This window comes from Saimiri boliviensis, chromosome 4, assembly GCF_048565385.1.
Source record: "Saimiri boliviensis isolate mSaiBol1 chromosome 4, mSaiBol1.pri, whole genome shotgun sequence".
NCBI classification, from domain to species: Eukaryota; Metazoa; Chordata; class Mammalia; order Primates; family Cebidae; genus Saimiri; species Saimiri boliviensis.
The window spans coordinates 101,329,360-101,346,581 of NC_133452.1; the positions used below are offsets into that span (position 1 = coordinate 101,329,360).

The 17,222-nt window shown below is 51.7% G+C and overlaps 1 protein-coding gene across 4 annotated transcripts; it reads left to right on the forward strand.

Annotated features, from left to right (window-relative positions):
* Positions 1–5,061: 5,061 nt before the first annotated feature.
* Positions 5,062–16,638, forward strand: PI16 (peptidase inhibitor 16). 4 transcript variants are annotated; one of them, XM_010334100.2, is made up of 7 exons: positions 5,062–5,696; positions 10,431–10,652; positions 13,062–13,171; positions 13,491–13,579; positions 14,225–14,932; positions 15,143–15,282; positions 16,189–16,638. In XM_010334100.2, exons 1-6 carry the CDS (start codon positions 5,526–5,528, stop codon positions 15,262–15,264), a joined length of 1,422 nt encoding a protein of 473 aa, XP_010332402.1. In that variant the 5' UTR covers positions 5,062–5,525; the 3' UTR covers positions 15,265–15,282; positions 16,189–16,638. The 4 variants fall into 4 exon arrangements, with proteins under 4 accessions (XP_010332402.1, XP_074254087.1, XP_010332401.1 ...); XM_074397986.1 differs by lacking the exon at positions 16,189–16,638 and having other exon boundaries at positions 14,225–14,803; positions 15,143–15,907; XM_010334099.2 differs by lacking the exon at positions 16,189–16,638 and having other exon boundaries at positions 5,065–5,696; positions 15,143–15,907.
* The last annotated feature ends 584 nt before the right edge of the window (positions 16,639–17,222 follow it).

Sequence of the window (17,222 nt, forward strand, 5' to 3'; positions counted from 1 at the left end):
CTCCCAAGTCTTTCTTCTCCCCTTTTCAGCTATCCATTTATTTCCATACCATAATCATTGTAAATACAGTTATTTGCAAATCTTTTCCAGATTGTGCTATCGTCTCAAGTTTCAGGGACAGAAATTCTCCTGTTTGTGCTGTATGTCGTCTGTCTGTTGCTCACCGTGACTCAGTTCCTTATGTATTTGATACTTTCTGATTGTGAGCTAAAGTTGGATTTTTTTTTTCTCATGGTGGCTCAAGTGGCCTGGATTGTGAAGGCTCCCTCCAGACACGATTTTTCCTTTGTCACCATACTCCTGGCCAATTTAATAATTCCTGTTTTTGTGGTGGTGGTGGTGATTGTGGTAAAATATATAACATAAAATTTACCATCTTAATCATTTGTAAATGTCCAGTTCAGTAGCATTAAGTACGAACATTCACAGTGTGGTCACCATCACCACCTTCCATCTCCAGAACTTGTTCCTCTTCCCAAACCAAAACTCTACACCCACTAAACACTAAATCCCCATTCTCTCCTTCCTCCAGCCCCTGGCAACCCCCATTCTATTTTCTGTCTCTATAAATTTCCTACTCTAGGTACTGAATATAAGTGGGATCGTGTAAGATTTGTTCCTTCGTGTCTGGCTTAGTTCACTTAGCTTAATGTCTTCAAGGTTCATTCATGTTGTAGTATGTGTCAGAATTTCTTTCCTTTTTTTTTTTTTGAGATGGAGTCTCACTCCGTCGCCCAGGCTGGAGGGCAATGGCATGATCTCGGCTCACTGCAACCTCCGCCTCCTGGAGTAGCTGGGACTACAGGCATGCGCCACCAGGCCCAACTAAGTTTTGTATTTTTAGTAGAGACAGGGTTTCTCCATGTTGGCCAGGATGGTCTTGATCTCTTGACCCTGTGATCCACCTGCCTCAGCCTCCCAAACTGCTGGGATTACAGGTATGAGCCACTGTGCCCGGTGCAGAATTTCCTTCCTTTTTAAGACAAAATAATAGTCTATTGTATATGCGATCCTACATTTTGCATATACTACTCCATTCATTCATTGATGAACATTTGGGTTATTTCCACCTTTTGGCTATTGTGACTAATGCTGCTATCAACACTGGTGTACAAATATATTTGTTTGTGTCCCTGCTTTTATTTCTTTTGGGTATATATGCAGAAGTGGAATTTCTGGATCATATGGTAATTCTGTGTTCAATGTTTTGAGGCACCGTCACACTGTCTTCCATAGTGACTGCACCATTTTGCATTCCCAGAAGCAATGTACGAGGGTTTCAGTTTCTCCATATCCTTGTCAACACTTGCTGTTTTCTGTTTTGTTTTTTCTTAGTAGCCATCCTAATGAGTGTGAAGTGGTATTCATTGTGGCTTGATTTGCATTTCCCTAATGGTTAGTGATGTTTATCATCTTTCCATGTGTTAACTGGCCACTTGCATATCTTCTTTGGAGAAATGTCTTTTCGAAAATGAATAATTGAATAAATGAACAATGAATTTTCAAGTCTTTCACCTATTTCATCAATTTTTTTTTGAGACAGGCTCTCCCTCTGTTGCCCTGGCTGGAGTGCAGTGGTACGATCTAGACTCTCTGCAGCCTTGACCTCCTGGGCCCAAGCAATTTTCCCATCTCAGCTTCCCTAGTAGCTGCGACTACAGGTGCATGCCACCATGCCCAGCTGATTTTTGTATTTTTTGTAGAGATGAGGTTTCATCGTGTTGCCCAGGCTGATCTTGAACTTCTGGCCTCAAACAATCAGTCTGCCTCAGCCTCCCAAAGTGCTGCGATTACAAAGAGCTGAGCCACTGAATTGGCTTCAAATTGTTATTGTTGTTGTTGAGTTGTAGGAGTTTGAAAAACATATCCTAGATATTGGCCAGGCATGGTGGCTCATGCCTGTAATCCCAGCACTTTGGGAGGCCAACGCAGGCAGATCACTTGAGATCAGGAGTTCAAGACCAGCCTGGCCAACATGGCGAAACCCTGTCTCTACTAAAAATACAAAAATTAGCAGGGCATGGTGGCTCACGTCTGCAGTCCCAGCTACTGGAGAAGCTAAGGTAGGAGAACCACTTGAACCCGGGAGGAAGAGATTGCAGTAGCCAAGATTGCACCACTGCAGTCCAGCTTGTGTGACAGAGTGAGCCCCTGTTTCAAAAACAACAAAGATATATATGTATGTATGTATGTATGTATGTGTGTGTGTGTGTGTGTGTGTGTGTGTGTCTATCTCCTAGATATTAATCCCTTATTGGTTATATGATTTGCAAATATTTTTTCACATCTCATGGATTGCCTCTTCACTCTGTTAGTTGTGTACTTTTTTTTTTTTTTTTTTTTTTTTTTTTTTTTTTTTTTACTCTGGAATGCTGCACTCCAGGCTGGAGTACGATGGCACGATCTCGGCTCACTGCAACCTCCGCCTCCCAGATTCAATCAATTCTCCTGCCTGAGCCACCCGAATAGCTGGACTTACAGGCACCCACCACCACGCCTGGCCAATTTTTGTATTTTTAGTAGAGACAGGGTTTCACCATGTTGGCTAGGCTGGTTTCAAACTCTTGACTTCAAGTGATCCACTTGCCTTGGCCTCTCGAAGTGCTGGGATTACAGGCATGAGCCATCGCACCCGGCCCCTGAAAGTTCTTGATTTTAATGAAGTCCAATTTATTTTTTGTTTTGTTGCCTACGCTTTTGGTGTCATATCCCAGAAATCCTTGTCACATCCAATGCCAAGAAGTCCCCCTTCTATTTTCTTCTAAGAGTTTTGTAGTTTTAGCTTTTATGTTTAGGTCTTTCCATTTTGGAGTTAATTTTTTTTTTTTTTTTTTTTTTTTTTGAGACGGAGTTTCGCTCTTGTTACCCAGGCTGGAGTGCAATGGCGCGATTTTGGCTCACCGCAACCTCCACCTCCTGGGTTCAGGCAATTCTCCTGCCTCAGCCTCCTGAGTAGCTGGGATTACAGGCACGCGCCACCATGCCCAGCTGATTTTTTGTATTTTTAGTAGAGACGGGGTTTCACCAGGATGGGCTCGAACTCTCGACCTCGTGATCCACCCGCCTCGGCCTCCCAAAGTGCTGGGATTACAGGCTTGAGCCACCGCGCCTGGCGGAGTTAATTTTTTAATATGCTTAAAGATTCAACTTCATTCTTGTGCATGTGGACATCCAGTTTCCTAAGTCTTCTTGAAAAGACTGCCTTTGGCCGGGTGTGGTGGCTTATGCCTGTAATCCAAGCACTTTGGAGGCCAAGGCGGGCAGATCACCTGAGGTTGGGAGTTCAAGACCAGCCTGACCAACATGGTGAAACCCCGTCCTAAAAAAAAGAAAAGAAAAGACTACCTTTTCCCTCACTGAATGGTCTTGGTAGCCTTGTCTGAAATCATTTGACCATATATGTAAGAGTTTATTTCTGGGCTATCCTATTCCATTAGTCCAAATGTCTGTCTTTATACTAGTACCACACCATTTTAGTTATTGCAGATTTTTCGTTACATTTTAAAATCAGAAACTGTAAGACTTCCAATTTTGTTCTTTTTAAAGATTGTTTTGACTATTTGGGGTCCTTGGAGGTTCCATATAAATTTTAGGATGGATTTTTCTGTTTCTATAAAAATACTATGATTTGTATTTCAGTAGGGATTGCATTGAATCTGTAGATTGCTTCAGGCAATATTGACATCTTAACAATATCAAGTCTTCTAATCCATGAATATAGGATGTCTTTCCATTTATTTGTGTATTCTTTCATTTAGCTTGGCAATATTTTGTCATTTTCTTTCTCTTTCGTTTCTTTTCTTTTTTTTTTTTTCTTTTGAGATGGAGTCTCACTCTGTCACCCAGACTGGAATGCCATGGCGCCATCTCAGCTCACTGCAACCTCTGCCTCCTGGGTTCAAGCAATTCTCTTGCCTCAGCCTCCTGAGTAGCTGGGATTACAGGCCCCCACCACCACGCCTGGCTACGTTTTTGTATTTTTAGTAGAGATGGGGTTTCACCATGTTGGTCAGGCCTGATCTCGTGATCTGCCTGCCTCAGTCTCCCAAACTGCTGGGATCACAGGCTTGAGCCACCGCACCTGGCCTTGTAATTGTCAGTGTTCAAGTCTTTTGCCTCCTTGGTTAGGTTTATTGCTAAGAATTTTATTCTTTTTGTTGCTTTTATAAATGCAAATTGTTTTCTTGATTTCCTTTTTGGATTTTTCATTATTAGTGTATACACACAACTAATTTCTATGTATTAATTTTGTATCCTGCAATTTTGCTGACTTTATTAATTCTAGTAAGTGTGTGTGTGTGTGTGTGTGTGTGTGTGTGTGTGTGTGTAAAAGCCATCTTGTTTTTGTTTCTATTTTTACCTGGAGACTCAGGCAGGGACAGGGTTCCTTGACATCTTCCAAAGCCAGTGGGTAGGCTTTTTCTAGGTCCCTAGTCATTGAGGAGGCAGGCTTCAAGGATCCCAGCTGTCCTCAAGAGTACTGTTTCCAGCTTCCTGCTTCACAAAAGCCAAGGCCTAGGTCATGGCTGATGCCAGCACCTGGCTGCTGAGCCTATTTCCCTTCCAGTATCCTCCCCTCAGAGCTCCTGGTTCAACCTTCTGCTTTTCTGCTCTGTCTTGATTTAAGAAACGGATACATCATATTTCTACATATTCAGAGCACAGGGGTCCCAGCATCCCACTTCCAAATGAGCATGTCCAGCACATGCATTAGAGAGGATACATGGAAGCCAACATTTTGTCCATAGTGAAAGGCCCTATTCCCAAATACGGCTCCAGTGGGGGAGACCTTGGCTCCTCCCCCAGGCAAGAGTCTTGCCTCCCCATGGGGCTGGTAGCCTGCCAAGGCCCAGGCCACATAGGTTGGTTGTCTACTGTTACTGAGGGCCTACTATGTGCCAGATACCATACTAGGTGCTTTATGTACATTATATGTCATTTAATCTTCTCTCCAGGCCTTTGAGGTGGGTACTATTATTGTCACTGATTCGCCTGAGAGAGCTGCCAAAACCCAGATAGCAAGGGGCAGAACCAGGATTCTGATTTGGGTTGGCTCAGCCTTTTATCAATACATCTGGTCTTCCTCTGTCCTTTCAAAAGCCTATAGCTTCCTCATCTTGCCCACACCTCTGCGGGCAGGGTCTGTGTGGCTTCCTTTCTCCTATCTGTCCTCAACACCAAGTGGGTGTGACCTGGGGACAACCAGTCACAGCTCTGCAGAGGTTACTGTGATTTGGCTCCTGAAGCATCTGTCCACAACTTAGGAACTCACACAGCTTTTGGCCTGAGCCCTCGTTACCGAGAGAAAGGAGGTTTTTGCCAAGGACTCCAAGGGGAGTGCACTCGATGCTGGTCGGGACCCAAGGCACCCAGCCCTCCCTGACACATTGTGTGAGTCGGGCTGGGCCTCAGACACGGCCCCCACCGCCCCACCCCAGCCAGGGTGGTGCTTGAGTGGGAAGGACTTTAAATCCAGCTGCCAGACCCCTAGACGGGAGAAGGAGAAGGAGAGACGGCTGGCCACCATGCACAGCTCCTGCAGTTTCCTGATGCTTCTGCTGCCGCCGCTGCTACTGCTGGTGGCCACCACGGGCCCCGCTGGAGCCCTCACAGATGAGGAGAAGCATTTGATGGTGGAGCTGCACAACCTCTACCGGGCCCAGGCATCCCCGCCCGCCTCGGACATGCTGCACATGGTAAGCATGGCCAGGGCCCTGGCCAGCTGGGATGGAAGGGGTCCTGGGCAGGGTCTGTCTCCAGGCCCTCTTACCCTGCTCCTCATGCCAAAGCTATTCCAGAATTCCTCTCCTTCCTCTGGTCAGTGACAGAGTCTCCGAGTCCCTGACATTATATTACATGACTTTTAATGGCAAAAACCACAATGACTTTTGCACCCACCTAATAAAATTCGCAGCCCCTATAAGCAGCCTCATAATACGGATGAGGAAAGTGAGGCTCAGAGGGACTTGTTGGGGTCACACAGCTGGTAGAGCCCTGGATTCCCATTCCAGTGACCTCTCCCCAGCTCGTCCTCAAATGCATGTGTCCTCGGTGGGGGAACCCGGGCACTTCTTAACATGGTGTTTCACATGCCTGCCAAGGAGAGGACAAGAGGAAGCAGGGCAGCTGGATGGGTGTGGGCACCTGGGCAGGAGGCGGGTGCTAAGGAGGTGGGTGACAGCAGGATCCACAAGCAAAGAGGGCTCCGGATCACACAGCTCAAATTCTCTCGGTCACCTACAAGACCTGTGATTCGAGGCAAGCCCTGTGACCTTGCTGATCCTGTGTCTCACCTATAAAGGGAGGTCGGAATGAGAGCTACGTATACACCAGCGTGGATTGAATCTCACAGATTGAATGGGTGAGGAAGAGTCTCTTTACATGAAGTTTGAAAACATGTAAAAATACTATTTATGTCCTACTGAAACGTGCAGATGTAATAAACATACATGTACATGCACACAGGAGACAGAAGCTAGATTTAGGGCTGGTTACTTCTGTCAGGAAGAGCTCTTTATCGCAGGGTGGAGGCGGGATGTCTATACGCAGGATTAGAGGAGATAAAGTGAGAAATTCACCCGCCTCCTGCCCTCCCCAAGGGCTGAACTAGCCTGTCCCCTCTAGCCACCTTCGGGTGGCCAGGGAGGTTGCTGGGCAGTGTTCAGGACCCCCCAGAGCTGGTGCCTAAGAGCACAGATGCACCTTGCGGAACACAACAGTGTACCCGGGGCCGCAAACCTAAGCTCTAACCTCAGCTCCATGTGATCTGGCTGAAGTAACTCTGGGTGGACCCCTTCCCTTCAAAGGCCTGTTTCCAGATGGAAACATGGGGCTGGCGATCCCTGCCCTGAGTATCACAGGATGAGCTGTGAGAGAGATCCAGGAAGAGCTCTGCACACACCCAGCATTGCCGATCACAGCTGTGCCAGCCTGGGCATCGAGGAAAGGTGAACGACAAACCAGGAGTTGCAGCTGCAGCTCTGCCAGCAGCTCCCTGATTGAGGCCTGTGATGCATCAGGGGGCCTCAGTTTCCCCACCTGTAGATCCCTGAGGCCCTATAGTTCTTGGTGGCTAAGACTGGGGGCCACACAGGCTGTGAGCTGCTTCTCAGACAGAGGTGCGCCTTGGAGTGGGGCAGCATTCTGGGAAGCAGCTGGGTTATTGAGGGGATATGCTGCTGCCTAATGGGGAGTGATATGAGGAGATGAGGCTGGGGCTGGGATGCCAGGAAATACTCAGGACAAGACTCAGCCTCAGTAGCAGTGAATGCAGGGACTCTGGAGCCAAATGGCCTGGGTTCAAATCTTAGCTTTGTTACTCATTAGCTCTGTGACCTTGGCCAAGTTAAACTCTGCCTCACTCTCCTCATCTGTAAAATGGAGATGGTAACAGTAGAATAATCCCCTTGTAGCTACGGTGGTTGTAGGGTTCAATGAGTGACTCTGTGTAAAGCACTCAGAAGAATGCCTGGCACACAGTAAGTGCTCAGTAGGTATCTGATTAACACTAAAGAGGGAATGGGTCCAGGGTGAGGCAGGTGAGGGTTTTCATGAACTCTCAGCCTCCAGATCTAATCAGCGCCAGTTCTGACCCCCAGAAGGTTCCATTTTTCTTGAAATCTAACCCTTCCCTCTAGCCCCTTCTCTCTTTGGCACAACTCTGGTTCAGGGTTCTTTCATTCTGCACCCAGGGACTCCTAGGAGAGCCCCTACCTGTTCCCCGGTCTCTGGCCTCTGCTGTCAGAATGAATAATCCAACACACGGGCCTGACATGGCTCAAAATCCTTCAGTGGCTCCCATGGCCCCCTACTGCCTCAGGATAAAGCTCCAGCTCCTAACTGAGAAGGCTGTGTGTTCTGGCCACTGTCTACCTCTCCATCCTCCATTCCTACTCACCCTTTATTCTTCTGTAACCTGAACAACTTGTCTTTTCCCAGCCAAAATGTTTCCCAGCTTCATGCTTTTGCTGATGTGTACCTTCTGATTAGGACGCTTCTCCCTTCCAGCTGGCTCATGCCTCATCTTTTAACACTTAGCTTAGTGTCTCCCTCTCCACCCTTGGCCGGGCTAGATGGCCCTCTTTGGTGCCCCTATAGTACTTGTTGCACATCTGTCATTTACCATGTGGTGGCCTTATTGACTGTTTTTTTGTTTTGTTTTGTTTTGTTTTGTTTTTTGAGATGGAGTTTTGCTTTTTTTTTTTTGAGACGGAGTTTCGTTCTTGTTATCCAGGCTGGAGTGCAATGGCGCGATCTCGGCTCACCGCAACCTCCGCCTCCTGGGTTCAGGCAATTCTCCTGCCACAGCCTCCTGAGTAGCTAGGATTACAGGCATGCGCCACCATGCCCAGCTAATTTTTTGTATTTTTAGTAGAGACAGGGTTTCACCATGTTGACCAGGATGGTCTCGATCTCTCGACCTCGTGATCCACCCGTCTCGGCCTCCCAAAGTGCTGGGATTACAGGCTTGAGCCACCGCACCCGGCCTGGAGTTTTGCTCTTATCGGCGAGGCTGGAGTGCAATGGCAGCGATCTCGGCTCACTGCAACCTCTGCCGCCCAGGTTCAAGCAATTCTCCTGCTTCAGCCTCCCAAATGGCCGGGATTACAGGCGCCCGCCACCACGCCCAGCTAATTGTTATATTTTTAGTAGAGACAGGGTTTCACCATGTTAGTCAGGCTGGTCTCAAACTCCTGACGTCAGGTGATTCACCTGTCTTGCCCTCCCAAAGTGCTGGGATTCCGGGCGTGAGCCACCGTGCCTGGCCCCAGTTGACTTTTACCTCAGTGGAAACTTGGGCTTCTTGGTTCCTGCTATTGTCCCAGGGCTGACACAGTAACCAGGACTGTTGAATGAATGGATGGATTTGCTTCTGGATGGTGACCATGTGGCCAGTGTGGGTGAGTGCTGAGAGTCTTACAACTCCACAGGGGGCTCTGGATGACTGACTGAGAATCCTTAAGATCAAAGCAATGATGTTAATGGTGGGGCTCCAGGTATCTAGTCAGAATGGAGGTGACAGCCAGGCTCTGTATGGGGAGACTGCTTTAAGCAGGGCCTTGTCTCAGTCATCAAGTTGACAAGTATCTGTTGAGTACCTACCATGTGCCAGCACTGCACCAGACACTGGGGATCCATCACTGCCCTATCCTGACGGCACTTACAGTCCAGCCCGGCGCCTCGAAGGTCATCTTAGGCACTGTGACCCTGGTCCCCAGCGCCCTGCCCCTTCCCCACTCCCAATCTCCCACTGTTGCTAGAGTTGAGAGAATTTCAGGGACCAGTGATTCGGGACAAAAGTGTCCAGAGAGGGAAAGAGAGTCACCCAATGTCATAGCTCTGGAGCTATCCCAGCCAGGTGCACCCATCCCCACACCAGGCAGCGGCTCTTGAAAGCCTTGAGTGGGTGCAGAGTGGGTGTGGCCACACAGCCACCTCCCCTCAGGGTCACCCAAGCTCTTGGCGCTTTATGGGATGTCTGGCTCCCACAGCTGGCTGGAACCCCAGAGGGTGGAGCAAGAGCGGCGGCCAGGCCATGGATTTCCAGGAGAAGCCAAGGACAGCATTTAATGGGATCCAGGCTTCCCTCCTCAGTCCTTCGAGTTGGATGCCTTGTTAATCCCTCTTCCCATCCACACTCGGTCTGTCCTCCTAGCCAGGGACACAATCTCAAAGGCCCCAAACCTAAAATGCCCCCTCCCACCATCTCACCTGAGGTCCCCACTGGAGAACACTGTCACTGGGGTCTCAGAGTGGGTTACCAAGGCTCTGAAAATAGGCCCCTCGGTGAGAGGCTTGTAACATTTAGTGTCACATAGAGACACTTAATTTTCTTGGAGAAAGGGGGTTGCTGCTGACAAGGGTTGGGAGCAATTAGGAATAGCACCGGGGAAGGAGCCTGCAGAGGGAAAGGCATGGGGGCTGGGCTGTCCCAAGGGGAGAGTGGGGGCTTAGAGGGAGAGGAGAGTGGCGGCCCTCAAGTCAGGCTCGTGGTTGAGGGGGAGGGAAATGGGCTGAATAAACAACCCAGCCCCTCAACACCAATCTCACCTGTGCTCTTCCGAGAAGTTCAAGGAGGCCTGCGATGCAGGCAGGGGCAGGGACGGCCACCTTTTTCACATGAGGCTTTTGATAATCACACTGTCACCAAAGCCACCTCATCCACTCTTCCCAGCCTCTGAGGGTGCCGAAAGGTTAGGCAGTCCCTGTAGTCACACAGCTGGTGAACGGTCCAGCGCTGCGGCCTGGGGTGGCATCCTCCACCTCCCCACAGAAGCCCGCTCGGAGCAGAGACCTGTTCCAGGCCATGCCCAAGAGTCACCCCGCTAAGGACGTGCCAGAAGGATTTCCCCACGACCCCCTCGACCCTTTGTTTGGTCCCCCCAGCATCTGTGGGCATCCTCACCTCCCTTCTCCCGCCTGCCCTGCAGAGATGGGACGAGGAGCTGGCCGCCTTCGCCAAGGCCTACGCACGGCAATGCGTATGGGGCCACAACAAGGAGCGCGGGCGGCGCGGCGAGAACCTGTTCGCCATCACCGACGAGGGCATGGACGTGCCGCTGGCCATGGAGGAGTGGTACCACGAGCGCGAGCACTACAACCTCAGCGCCGCCACCTGCAGCCCAGGCCAGATGTGCGGCCACTACACGCAGGTGCGGGCTGAGCGGGTGGGGCGGGGCCTCGAGGCGTGGGGCGGGGCCACGTGCTCCCTGGGCGGGGCCACCTCTGCCTACCACGCTCCGCTCCGGAGCGTCCTCGCTGCAGGAGGCGGGCCTCACTCCAACCCCCTTAAGCCACTGCAAATCTTGTCTTTTCACTGCAACTAGTACGCTGTCTAGGCCTCTGCGGGAGTCGGCTTCTCCACAATCTTTTGAAAACCTAGGCCGCCAGGCCAGGCGCAGTAGCTCATGCTTGTAATCCCAGCAATTTTGGAGGCTGAGCTGGGCGGATCGCTTGAGGTCGGGAGTTGGAGACCAACCTGGGCAACACGGCGAGATCCCTATCCCTACGAAAAATACAAAACACCTAGCCGGGTGCAGTGGCTTGCGCCAGCTACTCTGGAGGCTGAGGTGGGAGGATCACTTCAGCCCTGGAGGTTGAGGCTGCAGTGAGTCATGATCGCGCCAGTGCACTCCAGCCTGGGCGACAGAGGGAGACCCTGTCTCAAAAAAAAAAAAAAAAAAAAAAAAAAAAAAAAAAAAAACCGGGGGGGGTTTGGGGTGGGGGCGGTGGGGCATGTTATGCGTCACAGAGCTAGTTTCATGGACCGTGCTTATTGTCCTAGGCGATATTGTACCGGGCTCCAAGCAGTCCTACTCCCCTTTCCGCAGACTGTGCAGGGCTATTTACCCCAGCACTAGATGCTCGCTAAATTTCACTCTGTGGCTCTTTTGTCATTTATCATGGTGTCTAATTTGCTGCTTCTCATCTGCCAGGGACTAATCAAGCAAAAATAGACAATTTTGTTTAGTTTTTCTTTTGCATTTAACCATTATGCATAACAATGAAGAGCAAATTGTGGCGGAATGAAGGCTTCGGGAGATTTCTGATAGAATTTCCTGCTTCCCAGTCACACTTTGCTTCCTGTCTGGCTTCTCCCTACATTTTGAAAGTTTGGGCTTGCAAATAAGGTATGTGTGTGTGTGTGTGTGTGTGTGTGTGTGTGTGTCTGTGTGTGTGTGTGTGTGTATTAACATTGTTACCAAATTCTTTTTTCTCCTCCCAGTGATTATGTGTCATACAAACAGTAACACGACAAACAATTAAAAGAAAAGAAACCAACCATCCTCCCACCCACATCCACCAATTCAATTTCTCAGTGCCTCTTTTTCATGGTATTTTTAGTCTTCATCTTTAGGAAGGAGATCCCATTAGCACCCATCCAGGTCAGGAAGTTGTGAGGGCCCAGCACCTTCCCTGCCCCTTTCCTTCTGGACCCTGCCACCCCTCTTTCTTCCTCCACCCCCACACACTGGCTCCTGCAGGGATTGTTGTCAGGGCCCAGCAGGGAGTGAGTCAGGCCAGCTCCACCCTAGCTTTCTCTGGGGCTGAGGGTGCATGCACTCTGGGGTCGTTTCTGCCCAGAAGGTGCTCAACACCGGGAGACCTTCAGCTGATTTCAGCAGAGATTCCTGGGCAGACTGAGCCTAGAACCAGCAAGGGAAGGCTGCTGGTCTCACCCTATGGCAGCACACAAATGTTGTTGGACTTTTTGTTTGATAAAGACAGAAGTCCTTCTAGCAGCCAAGACACCCACGCTGAGAAACATCCAGAACAGGTCTTGCTCAACTGTGATTTGGGGGAAGTTCCACTTCCAAAATGGCTCCTCCTCCTCCCCACCTTGGGCTTTTCTTGTTGCTGAGGTCTAAAATTCTACCATTTGAGACTCTTTCCTTTGGATATAACCTTCATTTAAAATGCAAGCGGTGGCTCAAGCCTGTAATCCCAGCACTTTGGGAGGCCGAGGCGGGTGGGTCACGAGGTCAAGAGATCAAGACCATCCTGGTCAACAAGGTGAAACCCCGTCTCTACTAAAAATACAAAAAATTAGCTGGGCATGGTGGCGAGTGCCTGTAATCCCAGCTACACGGGAGGCTGAGGCAGGAGAATTGCCTGAACCCAGGAGGTGGAGGTTGCGGTGAGCCGAGATCACGCCATTGCACTCCAGCCTGGGTAACAAGAGCAAAACTCCATCTCAAAAAATAAATAAATAAAATAAAATAAAATAAAATAAAATAAAATGCAAGGGCCTCTAGGAAGAGCCCACAGGAAAAATTCATGAGGGTATACCACAGCCCTGGAGCTGAGGGAAGGTTTTGAGCAGAAAAGAGGCCTGGTGGTGTGTGGGGTTGGCAGAGGAGAGTAGACTGTTAGGGACAAACTCCCCCATCCCTCCCCCTGGTCAGAGGTTTGTCCTGAACCTGCATGGCCTTGGGGACGTGGATGTCACAGGCTATAGGGTGGTTCTTCTCCCCATCCCTATAAGGCAGGTGTAGTGGGATGCCAGGAAGGCACCATGCCACCTCGCATGAGGCTGAACTGCTAGGTTTGCCCTCCTTCAGGTGGTTTGGGCCAAGACAGAGAGGATCGGCTGCGGTTCCCACTTTTGTGAGAAGCTCCAGGGTGTCGAGGAGACTAACATCCAATTACTGGTGTGCAACTATGAGCCCCCGTGAGTGCTGGGGGAGCCCCGGAGATGGAGAGTGGGGAAGGCAGGGGCAGAGCCAAGGGGAGGGCAGAGTTGGCCACAGCCTGAAGGAGCGGGAGGAGAGGGTTCAGTCTGGAGCTATACGTCCAAGGAGCTGTGAAGGCTCCGATGGGCGTCTGCTCTCATTGGCCAAAGGGCCACGAGGAGCCCAGGGTCGCCCAGCAAGCCAGTGGCTGGAAGTCAGGAGACCCAAGGGCACTTCCAGACTAGGTGTGTGTATAGGAGCTGGGGAGAGGGTTGGGAGGGGATCGACCCATCCCCGCAGCATCCTCCTGACCTGTAGGGGGAACGTGAAGGGGAAACGGCCCTACCAGGAGGGAACTCCATGCTCCCAATGTCCCTCTGGCTACCGCTGCAAGAACTCCCTCTGTGGTGAGTCCACGGGTGGACAGATAGGGGCAGGGGGTGTGGAAGGCATGCGATGCAGACTGGATGGTCCGAGAGCCTCCCTGGACTGAGCGGTGCGTGGGTAGGGGAGGGGCCGGGCGGGATGCGAACACCAGGGGCCTCTGGCGGCTCCCTTAGCCCTCCCGGCGCAGCCACTTCGGCGCCCTGTCGTTCCAAGTGACCGGATTCCAACCCTTCAAACGGAGGATGTTAGAAAGTCCGGCAGCTTCCGGGGGCCCGGACGAGGTGGGAGGGGCCACACGTTAGGGTCTCGAGGAGTGGGCGGGGCCAGGGCGGTGGGCGTGGTCAGAGGGCTTCCAACGGGCGGGGCCGGCCTTGCGTGGGGAGCGGCAGGGGGGTCTCTGAGGGGCCAGGATCCCGTCGGAGAAGTCCCCTGCAAAAGCGTAAGTGCGAGTGCAGGGAGATTTGGACCGGGAAGTGGATGGAGGAGCAACTGTGTCAATCACCAGAAGTAACGTTTATTTTCAGTAAGGGACATATTCGCTGCAGAGGTGTGTGCGTGTTGTGTGTCCTGGTAGGACATCTGGTCGCCTCACTTGGGTTGCGGTGGGGTGAGAGATGTGGGGTCCCGCTTGCGGCGCTCATGCCAATTTTCGTCTGTCTTATCAGAACCCATCGGAAGCCCGGAAGATGATCAGGATTTGCCTTCCCTGGTAACTGAGGCCCCATCCGCCCTGGCAACTGAAGCCTCAGACTCTAGGAAAATGGGTACTCCTTCTTCCCTAGCAACGGGGATTCCGGCTTTCTTGGTAACAGAGGTCTCGGGCTCCCTGGCAACCAAGGCTCTGCCTGCTGTGGAAACCCAGGCCCCAACTTCCTTAGCAACGAAAGACCCTCCCTCCACGGCAACAGAGGCTCCACCTTCTGTAACAACTGAGGTCCCTTCCATTTTGGCAGCTCACAGCCTGCCCTCTTTGGATGAGGAGCCAGTTACCTTCCCTAAGTCGACCCATGTTCCTATCCCAAAATCAGCAGACGAAGTGACAGACAAAACAAAAGTGCCCTCCAGGAGCCCAGAGAACTCTCTGGACCCCAAGATGTCCCTGACAGGAACAAGGGAGCTTGTGCCCCATGCCCAGGAGGAGGCTGAGGCTGAGGCTGAGGCTGAGGCTGAAGGTGAGGCTGAGGCTGAGTCGCCTCCTTCCAGTGAGGTCTTGGCCTCAGTTTTTCCAGCCCAGGACAAGCCAGGTGAGCTGCAGGCCACACTGGACCACATGGGGCACACCTCCTCCAAGTCCCTGCCCAATTTCCCCAATACCTCTGCCACCACTAATGCCACGGGTGGGCGTACCCTGGCCCTGCAGTCATTCTTGCCAGGTAAGGCCCATAGCATGTCCTACTTCCTCCCTGGCTCTGGAATGTCAGCATCCTGCCCCAGCTTAGGTGGTTTGAGCATGGTGGGGCATGCACCCTCTAAGTAGGAGCTTTCTCCCTGGCTGCTGCCCGCCCCCAACTTGCATGGTGGGGTGGGCGGGACGTCAGGCACAGCCATCTCTAGGCTGAGGCAAAGCCTCTCTCTTCCCGCAGGTGCAGAGGGCCCTGACAAGCCTGGTGTCGTGTCAGGGCTGAACTTGCGCCCTGGTCACGTGTGGGGCCCTCTCCTGGGACTACTGCTTCTCCCTCCCCTGGTGTTGGCTGGAATCTTCTGAAGGGGATACCACTGAAAGGCAAGGCCTGGTGCGGGGGGCCCTGGCCTCATGCCCACCTGGTTTGTCTTTCTCCAAGTGAGAGGTCACAGCTTCCTGCTCTGTGGCCCAGTAGTCCTCCTTCACCCCAACTTCTGGCCAGATTCTAGGCCAGCACTCTGTCCTCCTGGGAGGCGTCTACAGGGCCAGCCTCTGGCACTGCTCCAGGAATGTCACCCTCGATAAAGGAAGTATATTCATCCAAGTGCTGTTTCTGGCCCCTCTATCCTACCCATTCTACTTTTGAATACTCAGGTCTATGAGAGTGAGATGGGGGGAAGGAAGCATCTTCCAGGGGCACTGAAGATTAATCAAGGAGATAAGGGTTTAGGGTATCAGCTCTTAGCTGAGACCTGGCTTGGGCTAACCTCAGATTGGATGAGACTGTTCTTGTGTTTTGTCCAGTGATGATGGGAACACTGTCAAAGCTGAACAGACCTGAATGTGAGGCAACTTTGACTCTTGGGGCCCTGCCTTAGACTCAGTGGAATTACCAACAGCCCCTGGGGGGTGAAGGGAGACACTAGTGGTGTGGGGGGTGGGGAGTGAAAGCGGACCAGGCTCTGCTGGGAATATCTAATATGGAGTCAGTAAACATGTTTTTTAAGCAGAAGATTCTTTTTATCAAATAAAATCTTAAGCAGAATCCCAACATAAAAAAAAAAAACAAAAACAAAAACAAAAAAAAAACAGTCCGGCTTCGGACTGTTCTGGGCTACGGTATTAACATGTGCCCACTCTCAGGTTGTCCTGTGGCCATCAGGTTCTCTCCCAGACAGAGGATCTCGGGCTTCCCAGGAACTCCTGGGACCCTCCCAGTCCCCTGGCCTCTTCCTTGAACCATCTGAGTCCAGGACTGTTCCCCAGAAGTGCCTCTTGCCTTCCTAGGGTGAAGAGGTCAGCTGTCCTCCTGTCATCTTCCCCACCCTGTCCCCAGCCCCTAAACAAGATGCTTCTTGGTTAAGGTCCTCTGGAAGGGAAAGGCTACGGGGCACATGCCTCATCACACCATCCTGGAGGCCCAAGGCCTGGCTGGCTGCAAGCTCGGGGTCACCTGGTGACTGCACACCAGGCCCAGACCTCTCCTGCCCCTCCCACCTGAGTTCTGAGTGTGGGAGTATTTGGGGGAGCTCACTGCCTGTCTGGCCTGGGGCTGTCTGCCCACACAGTATGCTCTCCCTGAGTGCCTGTATAGCTGGGGGTGGGGATTGCAAGGGGCAGATGAAGGACAAGCCCCACTGCAGTGGGGTTCTGCGGGGGAGGGAAGCAGGGACAAGGGAAGGAAAGCAACCCGACTCCCCAATAAAAGCCTGTCCAACCTGTGGCAACTGTTCCTTCTCTTTCACATCCCCCTCCTCCATTTAGTGTCTCCTCTTTGGGATGCACCCTTCCTTTCCCTCCCATAACTCTCCATTCCCCCTCATCACAGGTGGCCGGCAGGAAGGGGAAGAGATAAAGGAAGGCCAAGGGCGCTGGGCTGCCTCTCCCAGCTTCAGGAGTCACCAGCTGGGCCTAGGCAGGTTTGGAGCCCAGGATCAAAGCATGGCATGTGGCCTCTTCACGGGGGCGCTGCTGCCCAGGCCTGTCTAGGGCACAAGGTCAGAAATGTATGTCAGGCAAGGCTCTGCCAGCCCCAGGTGCTGGGAAGAGTCCTAAGAGAGGGATCTGGAGTCCCAAACCCTCCCCAGGGGAGCACAGCCGGACTGTCCAGAGGTGCTGGGGACCAGAAAAGCGCATGCATGTTGGGGTAGCAGTGGTGGGTGACAGAGGGTGGCTTGGGTCGTTGGGAGGGGCAGAGCAACAGTCTCCAGGCCAATGCTGGAGGGTGCGCAGTTAAACAGGACACCACCCAAGAGCCAACCTGTAACCAAGGAGGGCACTCCCCTCTTTTACTTTCTTTTTTTTGAGATGGAGTTTCACTC